The sequence below is a fragment of the Ursus americanus genome, chromosome 1, assembly GCF_024610735.1.
Source record: "Ursus americanus isolate L20-20 chromosome 1, mUrsAme1.1.p, whole genome shotgun sequence".
NCBI classification, from domain to species: domain Eukaryota; kingdom Metazoa; phylum Chordata; class Mammalia; order Carnivora; family Ursidae; genus Ursus; species Ursus americanus.
The window spans coordinates 15,116,590-15,138,426 of record NC_142127.1 but is presented as its reverse complement, the minus strand read 5'-3'; the positions used below and the strand labels follow the sequence as shown (position 1 = coordinate 15,138,426).

Here is a 21,837-nt window from a genome sequence, read left to right as displayed (position 1 = left end):
GTTACAGCACACTCATCCCCTCCCCTCACTCCTGCCACTCCCTGGTACCCCAGGTTCTCCGTGTGTGGCACTATTGCTCATGACAAGGGCTGCTCACCTCTCCTAACACTTTGTGCTCCAGCAAACATTTCCACCATCATTCTGTCACTCGAGCTTCAGTTGTAGCCAGAGAGAGAGGCTCTGAGAGGGCAAGCATGTTGTCCGAGGTCTCACTACTAGGAGGAGGCAAGTAGGACGCGAATCTGAGGCTATCTGGCTCCTTTCAGCTCTCAGCTGTCTCCTCCCTTCACCTGAGGGCTTGACATTTCCTTCAAGTCAGGAACGAGGCCTTAGATGCTTCTCCGGAGCCTTCCCAGACAGAACCAGGTCACTGCGCGCCCAGCACATAATGGCTGCTCCGTAAGACCTTGCTTTCACTCAGAGGTGAAGCCCAGGCACGCGGGCTGAGGAGACATTTAGAGACCCTTACAGTGCGGGGCAGGAGAGGACCATGAAGTGGCCACTGCTCGCAGCCACCCACAGGCCCGGGTACGCGTCTTCAGACACAAACCGGTCACCTCAGGAGGGGACACTGTGGGGGCAGACCCAGGGCCACACCTCGTACTTTCTGGTGTCCTCCGAGCCCTGTGCCCCCCACCACACACACCCTGCCTCTCTCTTCCCAAGCTCGTTCCCATGAGAATCCACAAGGCTTATGGTATAGTGCAAAGCTTTTCAACTGGGGGTCAAGTCTTAGCCGTGATCACAAAATCAATTTAGTGGCTTAGGCTGCCATTTGTATTAATGAAATGAGTAGAAAACATCAAATGGCATTTCACATTCTCAGGCAAGGGTGGGTGAATACTGCTTGGTGAAACTTCTGTGTGCTGTGTGTGCAAGTGTACGCGTGTGTACTGTCTGCAACAGAAAAGGCCAAGCCGCTCTCAACAGCGGCAACACCACAGGCTCTGGCCCCGCCAGCCCAGGTCAAAACTACCTCTGCGACTTAATTGCTGTGTGACCTCAGGCAGGTTCCTTAAACTCCCTGCATTTCAACTTGCTTCTCTGTAGAATGAAGAACTATACCCACCTCATTGGGTCTTTGGAGAATTCAATGAATGGATATGCAAAAGTTCGTAGAACACCTAGAACACCAGGCACAAAGCAAGTACTCCGAAGACCACACAGTTAGCTAACAGGATCAGCACCCACGATCCTTCCGCTACACCCCCCCCAAGATGAGGGGTGTTGTTACCCCATTTGACACAGAGAAATAGAGGCAAGAAGAGATGGGCAAAGCTGAGAGCCAGGCCAGAACACAGAGTTTCCACTTCTGTTCCCACAAGGCAGCATGATCCCACATCCCCGGAATTTCTTCCAGCCCAGGGGGCTCTTTACTAAGTCGAATATAATTGCAAATATTACCTGCTACCAACATTCCACTGCTTTGTGATGAGGATTGATGAGACATTGTCTGGAAAGTGCTCAGAGCGCCGTGCAGACAAGTGCAATATAAATTCAGAATGTCATTTTAACGTTCTCATTATTATTATTAAAATGGGCAAAATGGAGAGAACACGATTTCAACGCTGCAAGTTTTAATGGGTGTCAGGAATGTGGATTCTGGGAACAATTGGTTACCACAGCGCCTACATCTCAGATCAAGTAGCACGAGGTAAGTAATGTCTAAGCCATCAACTTTGTTTATTTCACATTGAAAGTCATCTTTCCCTCCCTGGGGCAGAGGTGTTTTTGTGTGTGTTTTTGGAAATAAAGCTCAGCTTAATGACACTCTTCCAAAAATTCACTTTGATATATCGATTGCCATGGCCAATAACGCCCTGGCCTTACAGGTGCGTGAAGAAAACATCAACACGTCCATCAACAGCTCCCACCCAGAATGGGCTGCCGGGGCCCGGAGCTGCTCTTGCCCTTCCGGTAACTTCCTACAGAAGAAAGGTCAAAGGCAAACAATTTCAGAAGTGTAGGGCCCCCAGGGAGCTTCCGAGCCAGAACCTCTCCAGCTGGGATGAGCACACAGCTAGGACTATCTGAGAATGTTCCAGAGGCTCCTCAAAGCCATCAAGAATCACCTTCCCTGGGCTGCCACTTTTACTCTGAAAAGGAACTGCAAACATGTTTATGTTGCACCTGGCAATGCTGTATGATGGAATGAAATGCATACATCCATGCATCTTTCCAGTAGAGAAGGGCCTTCACAGATTTTCTATTCCATGAAGTGCCGGAGACTAGAACCCAGATTCCCCTTTGGAGTCATTCCTATGGAGACTTTTCAGACAAACTCAAATTCACCCCCCCCATCTTCCTCAAAGAGATAAGCTGAGATGCACTGAGGATGACACACCTGTGGGCTTGCAAGAACGAAAGCAAAGTCCTCTCCAGTCCCCAGCCAGAATTCTTCCTGCAACATGACAAGGTCACTGTAGGAAACTAGATTTAATGGAGCTCCTACCCACCTCATGCCAGGCTGTGCCCTGAAGCCTCCACCGACTTCCCACTGAAGCTCAAAGCAGCCTCTGAGGTCGGCGTCCGTCCAACTTAGAGACGATGGAACTGAAGTTCTGAGCCACTGTGCCCAAGGTCACACACACTTGGAAGTGATGGAAAGGGGATCCAAACATACGCCTTTTGTCATGTTCTACGGCATTTCCTTGTAGCTCAGGAGATTATGCTCACGCACCACATTCAATTTATACTTTCTGCGTCCGTGTGCCACCTTATAGTGCACTGAGAAAGGGCCTCCCGGAACACCGGGTCCTCATGCCTAGAGTCTGTAAACGTTCCCTGATAAAGACAAAGGGTCTTGGCACATGTGACTAAGCTAAGAATCTTGAGCCAGAGAGATAATCCTGAACGAACAGAGTGGGCCGTAATGCCTCAGACGGACCCCTAGGAGAGGGAGACAGAGATTCGACACGCGCAGAGGAGAAGACGACGAGAAGATGGTGCAGGGAGAGATTGGAAGATGCTGGCCCTGGAGACTGGAGTAACGTGGCCACAGCCAAGGAGGCCAGCTGCCACCAAACTGGGGGAGTCAAGGGGGCAGTTCTTCCTCTGAGCCTCCAGAGGTTGTGCGTCCTGTTGGCCCCTTGATTTCAGCCTGTAAAACCCACTTCAGACTTCCGGCCTCCAGAACTGGGAGAACACACATTTCTGCTGTCTTAAGCCACCAGCTTTGTGGTTCTCGTGACAGGAGTCACGGGGAACGAACACACCACTCTTGCCATCATCGCACCACTCAAGACAGAGTGTTTGCACACTCACGGCCTTGTCCTCTGATGGTGAAGACCTCGCGGGTCCCACTCCCACCACCTGTTTTCTGTACACAGCTCACATCAGGCTCCCCAGAGAAGGCTCAGGGTGCTTGCGACTCCCGCCGTGGAATCACCAGCAGGAGGAGAGACCTGAAGACTGTGCTTTGGAGGTCGGCCTCCTTGCTTCTCACCGTGCTAGGAGAGCGAACAGGGCCTGCCCCAGGGATGGCATCTAGCTGAATAAGAAATCAAAGTTTGAACAGGGTTACAACATGAAACTAAAACATCTGCTCCAGAAAACTCTTCACAAGTGACTTTTTTCTTTCTTAAATAACGTTTTCGATTTCCAGAAGGCAATGAATACGGCTCATGTACTCCCTATTTTACATGGTAAATACACTTGCCCTCAAAGGTGGGCTTCGACACCGGAAACAAGGAGTCCTGGCTGAAGGTTAGCATCACAGAAAGACCTACGAGGAAAATGCCTGAGGAAGCAAAGGGCACGTGTGACCTGGAGGCGCAGCCGGAGACCTTTGTGTTCCAGGCTGATATCCAGATAGAAACTGATTTTGTGGTGATGACAAAGTACAGTGTAATACCTGGTCAGCGACCCGGGTGAATGAGTCAGGTTCCCAGGCAGGAAACCCGCCTCATGGATTTGGCATTAACCAGCCTCCCAACAACAGCCGCGTTTTGGAAGGGAGAGGCTTTGCTGCTGGTCCCTTGTCCCTGTCCCTCCAACTAGCTCACACACTAAGATGACCTGACCCCTGTGAAACACTCAGCAAGGGGCGGGAGAGGATACAGAGGGATAAACCACAAGAACAGAGAACCAAAAAACTCAACAATGATGGCGCCCATCACCACGTTTCGCAAGGCCCTGCAGGAGGTCTGTTGTTTCTGTTTTCGGGCTCAGTCACTGGCTTTCCTGTGGGGACCACGCCTCTCCTCACATGGAGTCTTGCTGGCACTGTCCTATTTCGTAGCCTCACCAGGGAGCACAGCACAACTCAGGCCAGCCCAGGAAGAGTCACCCCTGAGAATCTGACCTTGGCTACAGTGACAACAAAGATGGGAGGATACCTGAAGCTAATTTCACCTTGTCGGTGGACCCCGAGCAGGCTGTCCACAAACTTCTTCCCCTAGATCCCTGAACAGCATGGTTCTTTAGCCTTTCCTCTGGTGCTGTGAGCTACAACTGATGCTTCCAGAAATTATCTTTTTCTTCTGAATATGTCAGGATCAGGTTTTGTGGCTTGCAGTCAAAGAACCCTGGTACAGCCACCCAAAGGTCTCCAGGCCCAGTTTGTTTTTCCAGGCCCCTCCTCCCCAGCTCTCAGTCCTGGCCCCACACTGGTATCACCCACAGAGCTGATATAATACAGATGCGTAGAGCCTCACCCCCAAAGATTTTGATGTAAATGGAGAGGGGCATGGTTTACACTCCACATATGATTCCGTGTAGCAGGGTTGACAACTACCACCTCTCATGATGCTTCACAGCCAAACCTGTCCATTCACCGTCATTAGGACCCATTGTACCAACACCCCTTCCACTCCCGTGCTCCTCACGTTGACTCCTCTGCCTGCAACACACACCAGGGCCTCATTAGCCTTCCTGCACTCCTTCCCACCACTCCTCTTCTCTAAAGCCTTCCATGGCTCCCCACGGCCTCTAATATGTGGTGTGAATCGTTTACACTAGCCATTGACTTCCTTCTTATTCGACTCCATCTAGCTTCCAATCTAGATTCACTATTTACTGCTCCCCGTTAGGCCCCCGACTCCAATCCAATTGTTCTATTACCTGTTGTCTGGACTCACAGAGTCCTGAGTGCAAACAACAAAGCCCACTCCAGTTTAAACTGGAAATGAAGTGATTGGGGGGTTTTTGTGGTTGTTTTTGTGTTTGTTTTTATATAAGCCCTGGGAGGGCCAGAGAATTGGGTATACAACCAAGAATCACATCAGACCATCCCACCAGAATGCCCATGGAGACCCTACCACAGAGGCACTGCCAACACCTGGCCTAGGATGCTACCCTTATTTCTTCTGTCTTTGCTCTAAAAGTAACTCTGCTCCCTCTCAATGCCACTTTGTCACGCACTGGCCCTGTTCCCAAGGAGACTCCGTGTGGTTGCTGCTCCCTTCCATAACTCTTCCAAATGAGCGTCTCATGCCAATGCAGGTGATTGATGCAGCCCAGGCCACATGCTGTACCCTAGCTGCAAGGGATGCTGGGAAAGCAAGTTTCCGACCACTGCCTTTGGGAAGCAGGACCCAAAGAGAGGGAAATCCTCAAACACAAGAAGGATATTCAAAAGCTGCCAGGTAGCCCAAAAGCAAGACAAATGCACATGAGACTTGGCATTGTGGTTTCTTTCTTCCCCATCCCTCACTGCCCAGAAAATGGCCCCCAGCTAGAATACATCCTCTCTTAAGACAGTGTCTTCCTATTTAGGGAAAGAACATGGACTTTGGAGTCAAATCCCAGCTCAAATCTCAGTGGGTGATGACTTTGAGCAATCCTGAAAAGTGGATATAATTCTACGCTCATGATGGTGGTTTGATACACAGGCTGGCCCCTTGGCCGGCGGGTCCCAGTCCCGGGGCAGCCGTGGCAGCACAACGCTTGAATCTTCAAACCACATGAGGAAGGGGAAGCCTCCCCCCACATTTGACTGAGATTGAATATTCACTGTTATGCAAATGGAGGCTGGGGTCCAGATTTTTTTAAAAAGTAATGTGGGGGCGCCTGGGTGGTTCAGTTGGTTAAGCATCCAACTCATGATTCCTGCTGGGGTCATGATCTCATGTGTCGTGAGATCGAGCCTCTTGTAGGGCTCCGTGCTCACCAGGGAATCTGCTTGAGTTTCTCTCCCTTTCCTTCTCCCACTGCCCCTCTCCCTGGTCCTGCTTGTGTTCTCTCTCTCCCTTTCTCTCCCTCTCTAAAATAAATAAATAAATAAGTCTTTTAAAAATTTTTTTAAAATGGTGCTACGTAAGGGGCGCCTGGGTGGTTCAGTCAGTTAAGCTTCCGACTCCTGAACTCAGCTCGGGTCTTAATGTCAGGGTTGTGAGTTCAAGCCCTACAATGGGCTCCACACTGGGCATGACGCCAATAAATAAACAAACAAACAAACAATAAAAATAAAACTAAAAATACAGTAATGTGAAGTTTCTTGAGGCCAAGTGTCCTGGAGCAAATTCCTACCTGTTAAAACTACACAGCAAGCTGTTCATAGTTATCACAAACAGTGAGTTTAGCCATTCCCAGCTCATCCTTTTCTGTTCCCTTTGAGTTAAAGAATCCCCGCTGAGTAGATGAGGGCTTCTCATACTTTTAACATGTGTAGCAATCACAGGGCCCTGCTTACAATACGGATCATAATTCAGTCGGTAAGGTGTGCAGCCCAAAACTCAGTAGTTTACAATTTCCCGGCTGATGTCGATGTGGCAAATCCACACAGCACACTGTGAATATCAGGGTTGTAGACAGCATCTCTGGGGCGAGTGAAGTCCCCTTCATTACACTGTGGAAAGTTCTGGAGCCCAGAACCAGCTTACTTCACAAGCCACCACTACCCTCACCCTTCATCAAGAGTATTTTTACGTTTCCTTCTATAAATCTCCACATCTACACCTTGACGCCCCAACTCCAGAAATACCAAGTTCCTTGAAGGGGGAAATCAGTGTCTTGATCTCTGCAGTCCAAATGATACCACGCACATTTTAGGCTTTCATAAATACTTGAGAAATAAACCACCAAAACGGAATTCAAAAGCCTCTTGGAGGAACAGGCAAAAGTCAGTCCAGGAAGGCTTCCCAGAGGAAATGGGCCTTTCAAGAGATTTAGTAGTGAGGAAACCCCAAAGCCAAGAAGGAAAACAGACCGCTTTTACAGAAGTTTCCTCTATCCTCTGGAAAACAACCTTCAATCACCAAGGCATCCCATCCGCCTCCCCTGTAGAGACAAACTTGAACTTAAAAAACAGTGACAACCCATCAGCTACCCTTTAAATAAACAAAATACGCAGTTGTCATTTCAACGTGGTATTTAATCCTTCAGAATTGCAGCGTATAAAAAGCAAACCCATAAATTTCCCAGAAAACTTTGTTTCTGCAGAGTTTATCATGTCCTCCAAAGAATAATAATACATAAAGTCAAAGACCAAATGACTTCAGCTCTCCCCAAACATCCCATGTGCAGTATTTTATTTCTAAGGTAATTTGAATTTTTTTTCCACCCTCTAGAAAAAGAAGATGGCTTTTTTCCACAAGTTCAATGAACCTCATTGCTCCCAATTGGGCCTGACTCCCATTTCTGCATGCCTTTGGTTTCATAGCCAGTTAGACATTTAACAAGTACAATAGCAATCTGACACTGCAGCCTTGCCCCCGGTCCCCATCTGTCAGATTCTGGTAACGCCACTGCTCTCCAAGTACCCAGCCACCCTTGGGATGTGCAAAGCAGTGTGAGGAGACATCTACAAAGTCTCCTGCTCCCAGAACGGCTCTTGCACACAGGAAGTGCAAACAGGAAATTTTGTCAAGTTTTTCAATTGGCAGAAACCCTCATGTCAGAAAACGGTCAAGTTTGTCAGCCCAAGACGTCTCTCTTATTCAGACTTGATTTTAGCATAGGGTTTGGCTCCCTCTCCACCTTTTGCCACTTGGAGCTGGTAAGGGAGGCTCCAGGAAGCAGCAAAGCAGGCCAGACATTCTTCGTGTCACCAAAGATTTATTCAGCACCTACTAAGTGCCAGGCTAGGAGGAAAAAAGAGCTATTGAAAGGATGATAATTAGATCAATCCATTACCGTCTTCCTCTTTGACAACCGAGGTATCCAAGAGTCCAAAAAATCCAGCTGCTGGGACTCAAACCCACACATTCTGAATTTCCCAAATAAGAATCTAAAAATCTAATGAAAAGTCTTTTTTTTTTAAGATTTTATTTATTTATTGGAGAGTGAGAGGAGAGCAAGCACAAGCAGGGGGGAGGGGCAGAGGGAGAGGGAGAAGCAGTCTCCCCGCCGAGCAGGGAGCCCGATGTGGGACTCGATTCCAGGACCCTGGGATCATGACCTGAGCCAAAGGCAGACGCCCAACTGACTGAGCCACCCAGGTGCCCATCTAAAGAAAATGTTATGGTGCCCTGGAGCTTGGTAAACTTCCTATTCATGGAGCACTTCACAGGGCATCAGTAAATGAGATCAGGGGGTCAGTGAATCAATGAATGGTGGGGCCGGGGGTGCAGTTCTTGGAAGGTGAGACTTATCAGAGATAAGGTTCTAGAGATTGGGCCTGTCTTGAAAGAAATAACTAAGGCAGGATATATGTGTACCTTGGAGCCCCCTTATCAGAGTTCAGGAAGTGTATTGGTTTTCAACTGTTACATAATAAATTAATGCAAACTTAGTGGCTTAAAGCAAATCTATTATCTCACAGTTCTGTAGATCAGAACTCCAGCCACAGCATGGCTGGGATCTCTGCTCAGGCTCTCACGTTACTGGCCAGGCTGAGTTCTATTCTGGGGGTTCTTGTGGGAGATCCGCCTGAGCTCATTTGGGCTGACCTTACTGGCTCTTGGCTCCTCTGGGCTACCTACATTCCCTACCAAGGGTCCCCTCAAACTCCAAAGCCAGTGTGGAGAATTTCTTGCTCAACAAACCCCTCCATCAAACCCCTCTGAATCTCTAACTTTCCCTGTCTGACCTCTAGGCCCAGATTTAAAGGGTCATGTGACTTGATTAAGCCCACAAGGAAAATCTCCCTATTTTAAGGTCAACTGATTTGGGACCTTAATTACTTCTGCAAAATCCCTTCCTGGCAACACCTCAATTGAGTAAGCAGAGCAGGTGTGCGTACAGCAGAGTCCAGGAATTTCCCGAACCATCTGTGATTTCTGCCTACCACAGGGAAGGCGAGGAAAAAGGCAGATAAAGCCACAGTAACTTCCCAAGGATCATAGTTTATGTGGTTTCCCTCCTTTCCAGGAGCAGCAGCCAGTGTCAGGGGATTTCAATCCCTGATCCTACAAAGCGCACAGCCACTGTGTCCCCAGCCCCTGAGTAGGGAAGGTTGAAAAAAAGGAGTGTGCAATGTCCTTGGTCTCCTGGAGCTCCAAGAGTAGTCGGGGGACCACATCTATGCCCCCATCTGAGAGACGACCGAGAAGATGGGGAAGATCAGCGTAGGAGGCGTCACGGAAGGGGGGACTTGCAATTGTCTGTGAAGGACAAGCTGGCCACTGCACCACAGAGTTCGAGCTACTGCGGTCTAGCTCGGCAACCTGGAGCTGCCTCCTGACTTGGGCCGAAGCCATGCCGGGCAGCTGGGGCCTCTGTGCTGGGCAGTCACGAGGATGAGTGGAGGCAGAGTCCGTCTCTGGCCGCCGAGGTCTGCGACAGCAGCAACGCTGGAACAAACCGAGAGCCAGAGGTCTGGCTAATGGCAGGAAGAACTAACTGGCAACAGCTGCTCTACCAGGACTGTGGCCCAATGAAAGGTTTTCTCTTTCTCCATCTGGGCGGGTGTCCAGGCCTATATGTTGACTCCAACTGCACTGCAGGAAATGCTGTCACCCCAGGGGCTGCGCCACCCACTTACCTGTACTGCTTTACTCCTTAATACCCTCCAACAGCTTCCAAGGAGAAAGTTCAAGCCCCTTCGCTATGGTCTTCCCTGGAACCGACTATGCGGTGGCGGATCTAGGCCACCAGGCTGAGCTGGCGATCCGTTAAAGGAAGACATATACAGTTTAGCGGCCCCTTTTCACCCCTTACTACAGCCTGGCTTTCACAACAGTCATCTAGCTGGAGAGGTCAAGCAATCCAGCTTTTGGACTGAAAACGGATCAACCACACCCTCCTACCAGGCAGTTCCTGCATCTTGTCCCCCTGGAGCAAGAAGCCTCCTGGCTCAGACAGGAGGGGGTTGGCTACAAGTGCATGCAATATAAGGGGCAAGAGAACACATATGGGTTGAATATTTTTAAATATTACCCCCACTGCATCCTCTTCCCATGACCCTGAGCACCCCCCTGTTAACAAGTGGCAAAGGGCCTGCTAAGAAATTATTGTGAGAGCTGTCTCACCGCATTAACATCTTGTTAAACAGAGCTTAACAAGGACTGTTACACATCACCCTAATTACTTTCATTTCCTGGTTACTTCCGGCAGGTACGTATGGTGAAAGCCAGTACTCAGGGGCTGCTTAACACAGACTGTGTCTTTGCTCAGGGGAGAGAAAATCCTAAGTGTCCTCCATGGTGGCCTGACTTTCTGGGAGACTCGCAGAAATCAGATTCCTAAAGAGAGCATCTTTAGGTTCAGACTGACCAAAAGGATTGTGAGATAGGACACACTTCTCTAGGTCCACATGCCCAAGGCCATCACTTCCCAGCGCCAAGCTGAGACTCATTCATTTAGTTATTTGGTCCACAAACAGTCATTGAACATCTGCTGTGCGTGGGGACTGTCCCGGGATGGAGGTACAGCGTTGAGCAAAATCAGGGAGAGCTCCTGCCCTCAAGGAATTAGAAGAAAGACATCAATCAAATAATCTCACAGTTCAACTTGTAAAAGAAAAATTAGGGGAAAAAAAAAGTAAAGAAGAAAAGAAATCAAAGTAAAATTTTGACTGTCAGTCTTATTTCAAGGAAGGTTTAATCACGTCTGGGAGGATGGGCCAGGCTTCCAGGGGGCAGATCTGAAGTTGTTAACTCAATGAAGGGGCCAGGTGAGAGGGCAGGTAGAGCACGGAGTAAGACAGAAAAGTATTTCAGCCAGGAGAACCAGTATGTACCACGGCTGGGTAGTAGGAGGGAGCCTGACCCTGAGCCGTTGGAGGAACTGAAGGGGGCTCAGTGGGGTGGAGCAATTAAGGGGTGTTGTGGACTGAATCTTGTCCCCTCAAAATACACATGTTGAAGCCCTAATCCCCACTGTGATTGTATATGGAAATGGGACCTTCAGGGAGGTAATTAAGTTAAATGAGGTCATCAGGGTGGGGCCTAATCCAACAGGACCTGTGTCTCTATAAGAAGAGATACTAGAGGTGTCTCTGTCTCTGTCTCTGTCTCTGTCTCTCTCCATGCATACACACAGAGGAAAAGCGAAGCGAGGACTCAGTGAGAAGGCAGCTATTTGCAAACCAGAGAAGTCTCACCAGAAACCAACCTTACCAGCACCTTGATTTCAGATTTCGAAGCTTCCAGAACAGTAAAAACAGTAACTACCTACTGTTCAAGCTGCTCAGTCTGTGGTGTTTTGTCATGACAGCCATGCTGACTAAAATTAGGGGAGAACTGCCTTCAATCAAGTTGGAGAAGCAGCTGACCACGAGGGGCCTTACGTTAAGGATGTTGGTCCTTGACTAAGAGCCATGGGAAGCCACTCGGAGGTTGGGATTTGATGGGGCCGGGGTTGAGGGCATCAGTTAGATCCCAGTGGCTGTGGCATGAAGAAGGACAGCTTGGACAAGGGCAGGAGCCGATGAGGCTATTCCTCCAGTGAGGACACATCAAGTCAAGGTCTCTTACCTGGAGAGCACACTTGCTGGAAACAAAGTAGGAAAGGCATTCCAGAAGCTCAAGCTCTTCAAAGGTGCTTGCAGAGAAAGGTGCTCACCAGAGAGAGGGCCCAGGTGAGGCCATACACTCATCTGTTTACAAGACCTGCCAGCAGCAGTGATGACCAGTCTTCCTTCCAGTACTAAGAAGGCAAGGAGTAGAGGTGTCCCAGGGTTGCAGAACGGCAGGAGAGGTGGACAGAAGGGAAAGGCAGCGAGAGATGACAGCATCGTCCAAGTGGCAGATCAGGGGACCTTGTCTTGTGAGGCAGGATGGGGATGCTTGACTCCTAATTCAATATTTTTCCTCTGTGCTGTCTCCACTCACAAATGATTTTATTCTGAGTGGTTTTAGCATTAATAAGCTGAATACTTTGCTCAACTGAGGCTTCTGGTGCCTTATTACACTTTGGCAGCCCCCATGAGGCACGCAACTAAGACAGATGAACAGGCAAGCTAATGAATGGGGACTGGGATTCCAATATTCCCTTCCACGGGAACTATGCATCTCTCCAACGGAGAAATGAAATCTTTGAGACAGCCTGATTATAAAAATAAAGCAGCATTATTATATTTGTCTGCCAGGCTGATCACAGGACACTTGAATTTATGACAGATTTCACAAATAGAAAAATACATATGAGGGGCGCCTGGGTGGCACAGCGGTTAAACATCTGCCTTCGGCTCAGGGTGTGATCCCGGCGTTATGGGATCGAGCCTCACATCAGGCTCCTCAGCTATGAGCCTGCTTCTTCCTCTCCCACTCCCCCTGCTTGTGTTCCCTCTCTCGCTGGCTGTCTCTATCTCTGTCGAATAAATAAATAAAATCTTTAAAAAAAAAAAAAAAGAAAAATACATATGAAATACTATTTATTACAGCTACATCTACACCAATAAATTCTTTTCCAGAATAGAGGTGGTAACCTGAATACTTGAGGCAAAACGTTTTCCCCGCAATATCCAAACATTTGAGTCAAAATAATATCTTACATTTAAAAAGTCACTAAGTTAATTTTGGTGATATTTCCTTGCAAGACTGCACTGGCAGTAAAGAAATAGCATTTGATAAGAAATTTAATGACATAAACATGCTTGTAGGACCAGTTTTTAAACTAGTCAAGAAAAAGCAACTACAATTGACCCCTGAACAGCATAGAGGTTAGGCACGCCAACCCTTACACACTCAGAAATCTGCATTCAACTTTTGATTCCCCCAAAACTGAACTACGAATAACCTACTTTGGACCAGAAGACTTACCAAGAACAACCAGATGATTAACTCACATTTTATATGTTATACGGATTATATACTGTATTCTTACAATAAAGCAAGCTAGAGAAAAGGAAACACTATTCAGAAAAATCATAAGGAAGAAAAAATACACTTACGGGACTGTACTGTATTTACTGAAAAAAAAATTCACATGGAAGGGATCCACGTTACTGAAACCCGTGCTGTTCAAGGGTCAACTGTATTTAAAATTCGTTTGGCACCTTAGAAGCTTTGTAAGGCCTCCATTTTCATGTAATCAGTTGATATACACTAGGTTATAGGGACTGATTTTTCAATTACTTATATTTTGGGGCTATGGTCTGCACACAAGGGGCAAAATTTCATGAAGTCAGAGACCAGGGAGCTGGAGAAACACATGAATCACAAGGGAAGCCACTGACAAAGGAAGGTCTGGCCAAATTAGACCAGTTAATCCTGAAAGAATGGAAAATTGACAAGAATGATGCCAGGAGAGGCACTTCAGTGAGGGTGATTTAAATAGCAAAGAATTCAGAGAAGCCCTTGGGAGAAAACCCTCTTTACCATCTTGCTGAGAAAATCAAACACAAAGGCGATCACGTAATTTTGTCAGAAAAATTATGCCCTCAAAAAAAGCCGCACTTGTGTCATTCTGGAAAAATGATGAGAATTAACATATAATTATAAGCTATGTCTCATAAAATAGAAGGCAAATTTCTTTTCATGATTTGCCCTTTTGTTTTTCACGATGAAGTCCCAATCAAACCTCTTTCCACATGAAATCTGGGACTCAATTCTAAGGAGCTAACTTTAACAGTTCTTTTTAGGTACTAACTGTCCTCAGATAATGAGAACCCACTGTCACCATCTCAGCTGCCCCTCCCCACCCCCTCTCTCTGACTTGCATACCCAGGAGACATGACTGGACCTCTAAAGCTGGGGTCTGAAACCCAGAGGACGCAATTCTCAGCTCGCTCTCTCTGCTTCTCCCTGGCCACCCCACACATATCTAAATACACATCAACCTTCTTTTTAGAGCAGGCCATTATAGCAGCAACTCTTCAATCTTTTTTCCACCCAGATACACACGATGGATGATGTCCATATTCAAGATATTCTCCTATAAGCCACCCACGTTGACACTGCAATTCCTGCCCTACATTCAACTCCCCCTTCCCTGACTCAGGAGAGCAAATCAGAATGCAAAGGGGTGTAATTATTACAGAGTTCTGAATCTTGTATGATGTTTCTTGAATTTTGTAATTTCACAATTATCTGTAACACTTTTTCTTTTCACGACTACAGTGGAAAGCCAATCACTGCCTATAGATCTCTAGGAGGTAATTGTAACCTAGTCCCAACCACCTTATGCTCCTGAAAGTTACTAATTAAAACTACACTTCTTTTAAGCTTCTCTGATGTCCCACTTTGAGTGGGTGACATTTGACAGCAGGCCAGGTGTGCGACAGACACAAACATGGGAGTCCGAGGACCCCGATGTCACATGCGGCGTGAATAACTTCAAGTGAGGGTCAGAAAGATAAAATGGAAGGTCCGGGTAAACCTTTGGAAGGAAAGGTTTATGTTGCATATCCTTAACATCCAAGGAATAAAGAGCCAAATGCAGTGGTTCCTCTTCTCCGGACCAACAACCTCTGGCATCAGGCAAGTATTACCATGACCGTATTAGCCGTAACCTTGCAAAAGGAAACAAACCTGGTACCAGTTTCTTACTGAGCTGACAAGAGGCAAGACACACTCACGTTTCCCAGAATGTGCACTTTCACATTATTATTGTTTTTCCTGCAAACTGCTTGAGAGCCGGGAGGCGTCCCCGCCTCTCTTTCTCTCCCTGATTTCCCAATTTGTTTCCATGATCCACCCAGCCCAGCACCTCCACCAGACTGATGCACGATAGTAAAAGACGCAGAAAGGAAAATTAATATTTTCTACATAGACTCCCTCATCTTGAGTAGATTTATGAATTTTGCTTCTGTTGTGCAGAAGTTAGCATTTTTAACAATGAGGGGGGGGAAATCCTTAATTGTTTTTTTATTGCCTCAAGAGCTCCAAAGACATCTTGTGCTATGTCGTCATTTACATTTCACATTAAATCCAAAATATGTTTGAAAGGAGCAAATATTTGTTTTAATTTGATACATCTGTTAACTGAAATGCTAAAAAGACAGCTAAATCACTATACTAAATTCAGCGATTTGTAAACAACTTATATATTCAGTTGTTCTGGGTTAAAAATGCCCCCAAGCCCAAGTTTTATGAAACCCACCAAGTAAATTGCATTGTATTAATCTGATGGAGGCAGGCCATGATTTCTTCCTTTTCACTCCATTAATTTATTTCCTAACTTGAGTTAATTAGTGAAGTTCCTATTTTTAAAAGCTCTTTGAAATTCACTGGGAGAGGGGGACATTTGCAAGAACTGCTTTGAAAACTCACTGCAGAGGAAATGAGCTAAAATACAAATGGTAAATTCCCCTAAGACATTATCGCACATTGAGCACCTGATTGCCAGTCAACAATCTTCATGCCTGGGAAAGCAGTGGGCGATTAATATACAGTTGTTATAAGAAAGAAGGAGAGAACTAGAAGGAAAGAACGAGAGCAGCAGGGAGAACAAACTCATTCCAGGCAATTGCTAACTGGATGAGAGGATCCCCAAGGTCCTATTCATCTCTAAGTAAAAGTCTGTGGCATTCCAATTTGATGCTACAAAATGAAGACTGACTGCAACTTGGAACAATACCCACTGGGGGAAATTAAAAAAAAAAAAACACCAGAATTCAGAGAAATAATAATAATAATAAACCTACAGAGATTGGTCCAACAGAGAACAAAGATAAATCAATTATTTTTCCTTGGTCAAATGAGACCTTAATTCCTAAATTAGAGGGGGAGAGAGTACACTGTGCTCAAAAAAAAAAAGGCAGGGGGAGGGAGGAGGGAATCATTCACACTAAAGTATAAATTACTGCTCAAAGTTTAAGATGTGCCTAAGCGTATATGGGGGAGGAGAGAACTGGCCTTTCAATGGATGTTTAACCCAATCTCCTATCCACTCCTTCCTGGACTACCCTGGGCAGCAGGAGGTGGGTGAGAGAGAGAGAGTTGGGTTGGGGGCCCTTCCCAAGTCCCCCGGATGTCGACACCTGCTAGACTCCCTACGCCAACTTCCACAAAAGCTGGCCCGAGGAGGCAGCAACACCACCCACCCAATCTAGGTAGCACCTTCCTTGTCAGTCCTGTTTTGTTTCATCCTCCCTTCAACAAGAGCCACCGGGAGCCTCTCATCTCCTGGCCCTGAGAAGCAAGGTCAGAGTGCGGGAGCTGTACTTATTGAACTAGATCTTCTCTTCTCTAAGCCTCAAATTCCTCTTCTATGAAATGGAAGTATTAACCACCTAGCACAGCCCCAATGCCGAGTAGGCATCCAGAAATTGCAAACCCTCTCATTTCACACAGGCCCCGAAAGGTCAGGTCAGCGGTGCGCTCACAGCAGAAGCCAGGGGCAGAGCTGGGACAAGACCAGGTTCTTTCCACCCCTCTTCAAGCGCCTTCAAATTTTTCTTCATGTCAACCCCTGGCCCTGAAAGCTGTTACTCAGGTTTCCCACACCAAAACAAACAGCACCATGATTTCTTCCTTTTCCTGATGCCACACTGGAAAGGGCCCTGTGGCCTGTGGGCTCCTTCCTCCCTGACACACAGAAAGACCCGACTTTCAATATTTGCACCAGGAGAGTCTGGCAAACAAACAGCTTTCTCCGCAGGGAACTGAGCATGTTGGATGATCCATCAAGTCCCAGGAGTCTGGGACACCAGATTGTCGGGATCAAACAGGCCGGCGGTCCCTGCCCTGCTTCCGGTTCCAACACGGAGCAGAGCCACGGCAGCAGAAACTCGAGCTCTACCCTGAGCACTGCGTGTCTGAGAGCTCCGGGTTCTTAAGACGCGGGTAGGTCACTGCTGGGGGGGGGGGGTATGCAGCCTGGGGTGTGCGTGTCCCTGACAGCCTTGCTTCTCCCAAGGAGGAGAAAATGGGAGCAAAATCGAATTGCCTGAGGAAGGTTCTCGAAGGTAAAGATGGGCTGGAGAAGAATGTTCCCTTTGATCTCCACAGAACTTGGTCCTTCTCAGAGGGCTTTCACCCCCCCCCCCCCGGCCGCCTAATCCGACCCTCACATTTCTCAGTATATTGAACTCCGTTTTACTCAAGATATTTTGGAACTTGCCAGAGTCACAGCGCTGTTGTTCCGAAACGCACCCAGACGCTGACTCCCGCTCTAGTGCTCTTTTCACTGTAACCCAGGCTCCCAAAGCACAGGAAAGCAACATTCGGGGGGTCAGATCAATGCTCCTCGGTCTCGGCAAAGAAAGTGTACACCTTTAAGGCAAGACTGTGGTTAGGAGGCGCGCGGTTGGTGGCGCCGTGGGGGAGGGGGAGCGGCGGCGGGGTGGGGGAGGGGAAGCCAGCCCGAGGCGGCCCTCCACCCGGGACTCACTCAGGAAGATAATGGTCTGCCTCCGGGCTGTCCTGCTCTCCGCGCTCTCCGACTTCTTCAGCTGCGGCTGCCGTCCCTTCCCGGCCAGCGTGCCCTGGCCGCTCCTCAGGAGCACCTGCATCATGTTCCAGCACATGAAGGCCACGGAGACCAGGACCAGGAGGTAGAGGATGAAGGCGCTGAAGACGCTGGACTGGAACACGGTCCAGCGGCTGGAGAGGTTGGTACAGATGGACATGTTGGAGGTCTCGGGCCGCTCGTGGTGGCGCGTTTGGGAGCGGTTGCAGGAGAGCCCCCGGTGGTTGGGCACGTTCACCAGGGGGTACTCAACTCCCATGGCAAAAAGCAAAGGCAACGCCACCAGGGCCGAGGTGACCCAGACAAAACCGATCAGCAGCTTCACCTGGCAGGGCCCCGACACGGCCTTATACCTGAAGGGGTGGCAGATGGCGACATAGCGCTCAAAGCTGAGCGTCAGCACATGCAGCAGCGTGGCGTAGCTGCAGGCCTCGAAGAGGAAGGTGTGAATCTTACAGGACAGGGCATAGTTGGGCGTGGTCAGGGGGTTCCAGATGATGCTGTAGAACTCCATGGGCATGCCAATGAGGAAGACCAAGATGTCCGAGCAAGCCAGGCTCACCATGTGATCCGTCACCTCCTTCTGCAAGTAGCCTTTCTTCTGCAGCACCTGGGTGACCCGAATGGTGACGCTGTTCCCCAGAATGCCCACCACGAAGATGGCCAGGTACACCAGGATGAGGGTGATTTTGATCCAGGTGGCCACCTCGAACTCGGGGACATGGGTGTGATCGATGACAGAGGAGCACTCACTGCTGGGTGCCCGGTGGGAAGCCATGAGGATGAAAGCCACGCCACCAGGTCCCAAGACCTTTTCAACTTCCCGACCTCCTCCCAGCAGAGCCCAGAGTTCGGGGCTGCAACTCACCAAGGTGGGCCCGGGACGTTCTGGCTCGCCGTCACCTGGAAAAAGTAACTTAGTATTTCTGGTGCTTTCATGGAAACTTCCTGGAGTAGCCCAACCTAGCAGGGGCCTGGGAGGCGCCTGGGGGTGGAGTTTGGGGTGTGTGTGTAGGAGTGAGGCGGGGAGAGAGTGGAGGAAGGAGGTTCTAATCTCCCCGCGCAGGGAGTGACTCCTGCAGCCCCCCCCTCCCTCCTAGCACCGGTCCTTCTCCTCCTTGCCCCCAGCGCTCCCTGCCGGGCAGCCCTCGACCCCCCTCCTGGCTGCCTGCCGCCTGCCGGCCCCTACCCACTCTCCCGAAGCGCCCTCTCCAGAGCTGCCAGGGGCCGACGGTCAGAGATTAATCATTAACCTGGGCTCGGCGGCCCCCGCGGCAGACCCAGTCCAGCCGCGGGGTTTGACTCAGCACGCAGGCACGGTCCCGAAATCAGATCTGGGCGGCGGAGCACCGGGCAACAGGTGGCCCCACCTCCCCCGCCGCCCACGCGGCCACGGCCAAGCCGGCGGTGACCGCCTGTCCCCAATCGCATTCCGGGGTGGCGCGGCCCGGGGGAAGCTGGAGTGCGCTTCCCGACTCGCATGCACTCCAGGGCCGAGGCTGGGAAAGACGAACTTGCCCTCCCCTGCTCTGCTGTGCCCTCAAACTCTGTGCCACTGTCAGCATGGGGGCGGCTGGACCTGGGTGCCAGTCTCACGGCCAGCCGGTTGGCCCCGCCGCCCTGCGGGAGCGAGCAAGCGCTCGCCTCCTTGGTGCCCTGCCTTCCGATAATCGGAGTATTCCCAGTGCACCGCTGGGCTGTGCGCTGCCTCAGTGAGTCAGCCCCCAAGCAACCTGGTAGCAGCCCCATAAAAGCCCTGCCTTTCTCCAAAGCCTTCCTTGTTCTACAGACGGCCCTGCCCCGCTTTGCTGGGGACGGAGGGGAGGAGCGCGGCTCTCTCTCCTCTCGGTTGCGCTCCTTGGCGCAGGCCCTTCTCCCCACGGCGGATGCGGGAGTCTTTAACTGGGGACAAGTGTATGGATAAGGACGTCACATTCCTCCAGGTTGCCCCTGATGGGAGATGCGTCCTTTCGCAGGGAGCTGCCATCCCAACAGGGACACAGCGTAAAAATGGCATTATGGATCAGGACATTTTCCCCCTCTTCGGAGAGGTGAAAACCTCTAATGGGGGATTTCAGCTTCTAATTCCAAAACCATAGATAATGCAGGCGGAGCAGGAGAAGGCTGTCCACTGTGGAGTGGTTAGCACCTACAAGCCCCCCACCCCCAACAGTGATGGCCAGAAATTCCTCCGGGCATCCCAAATGTCCTTTGGGGGAACAAAATCGCCCCAGGTGGAAAACCACCACCTTGAAGGAAGAAAATAGATCCCCTTTATCTGTCCAACCTAAGGGTCTAGTTGAGGCCCTGTGCTAAAAACCGCTCTTAAAATATCACAGCAACGACCCTCTTATGTGATTGTTCTAAAGATGAAGAGACTGGGGTGTCCAGAGGGTAGGTGCTTCCCCAGGACCATAAAAGAGTCAGCAAGGAACCTGAAAATTAGCCCACATCTATCAGACCCTGAGTCCACACTCCTAACAGGGAGGGAATTCTGGGAGCACATTGGAGTCATAGAAATGAGTCCTCAATGATATGCATTGAGATACAGGGATTGTATTTTCTGAACCCAAGCCTGGACACATGGTTTGAGGACCTCAGGGAATATTTGATGTTGACACTGTTTAGGAAAAAAGGGGGGCGTGGCTATATGGCCACTGGATCTTTATAATGAACATCATACCTGGCTCTAGTTATTTTGTCTATTTGTGCTCTCTGCATTAAATTACAAACTCCAAAGCCAAGACCTCTCTCTTCTTCTCTGACACCTCTCCACAGCTCCCTCTATAGTATGTTTTGCCAAACCACCCCTCCATGTGTGCTGTTTGACCTACTTGCTGGCTGGGAAACTCATAACTCATTTCCTTATTAGTGCTCTGTGCTTAGCTAAATGACCTCCATGGCCTTAAAGTTGTCCCACAGAATACACAGGGGCTTTCATAGCTGCACATAAGAGTCCTGAATGGACTGCTTTGCAAAAGGTGCTGGTGGTGTGCTATCCCAGAGAGACTGAGGAGTTCTAGGAAGAACCTTCCCACCAGCAGCAGCCCCGTATATACTCATCCCCAACCGTGCCCACTTTGTTCTTCTCAATAGAAAACAAGCTGGGAAGCCCACAAGCATTCAGCCCAGCCACAGATCCTTTGACCCTTCCTTTGGTTATTCCCTGAGCCCCTATAACATGCCAGGCGTTTTCACATAATTCGTTTCTTCAAATCCTCCTGAGGCTAGAAGGAGGATATCATTATCCTGTTTGCAGATGAAATGATTGAGGATCAGGGGACTTAAGTGACCTGCCAGAAAGGGTCAGAGGCAGGATTCGAACTCAGGTCTACCTGGCACCAAAGCCCTTTCCACTCTGAAGTGCTCTCTGTGTGTGCAGCACAGGGCTGTGCCAGGCTGGACAGGGGCATGTTAGGGAAAGGAATTGTTTTTTCTTCTCTCCCCAGCAGCAGCATGCCAACCATCCTGCAACATATTTGATAATTGCAATTTGTTCTGCTCAGACAAGATTTCCATTATTTGTCCAATTTCTTTCATCAAAATTTTCGTTTCTAAAGTGTGAACAAAGATTACAAATGCATGGCCAAACAGTGAGAATCAAGCTAATTAAAATTTGTTCCTTACAATGCAGATGGAAACATGCATTTTGAACCAAGGTCCAGGAGAATTAAATTTTCATTTCACCTTTGCTTTTCCTAAGACCGGTTAAAAACTGTTCATGTGCTCTCACTTGGTGGTAACAGACTGATGTAACACCTGGCCTGGGTCTGTGTAATCTAGACTTTTTTTATTAGCATATTGTAGAGAGAAAAAAAAAAGAAAAGGAATGGAAAGTGAGACAAAGAATACTTTAGGTACCCTTTGATATCATCTCTCCTCAGGTCACTCTAGGGTCTTCAGAAATTTATACTCACATTTCACACATTATAGGTGACCTTTGAGGTCATGTAGGCTAGTGGCTTTCACGTGTTTTTTTGGTCCTAAATCTCATTTTTAAAATGAAATATTACACTAGCATCCAAAGTAAACACACACACACACACGCACACACATACATATATATTGTATTTTTATAAATTTAAATTATTTCAGATGCTCAAATCGTTAACATTTACTCAATTTAAGCAATTTATACTCTAAAAAGTAACACCTTGTTTACAA

At 48.7% G+C, this 21,837-nt stretch overlaps 1 protein-coding gene across 1 annotated transcript in view; it reads right to left on the bottom strand.

Moving 5' to 3' along the window:
• GPR39 (G protein-coupled receptor 39) overlaps positions 1-18,885 on the bottom strand; it is a 191,522-nt gene extending 172,637 nt beyond the window's left edge. Inside the window, exon 1 of the mRNA XM_087857115.1 lies at positions 17,596-18,885. Within this exon, the coding sequence (XP_087713241.1) occupies positions 17,596-18,451 (856 nt within the window). The 5' untranslated portion in view covers positions 18,452-18,885. The remainder of the gene's footprint in view (positions 1-17,595) is intronic.
• Between the last annotated feature and the right edge of the window lie 2,952 nt (positions 18,886-21,837).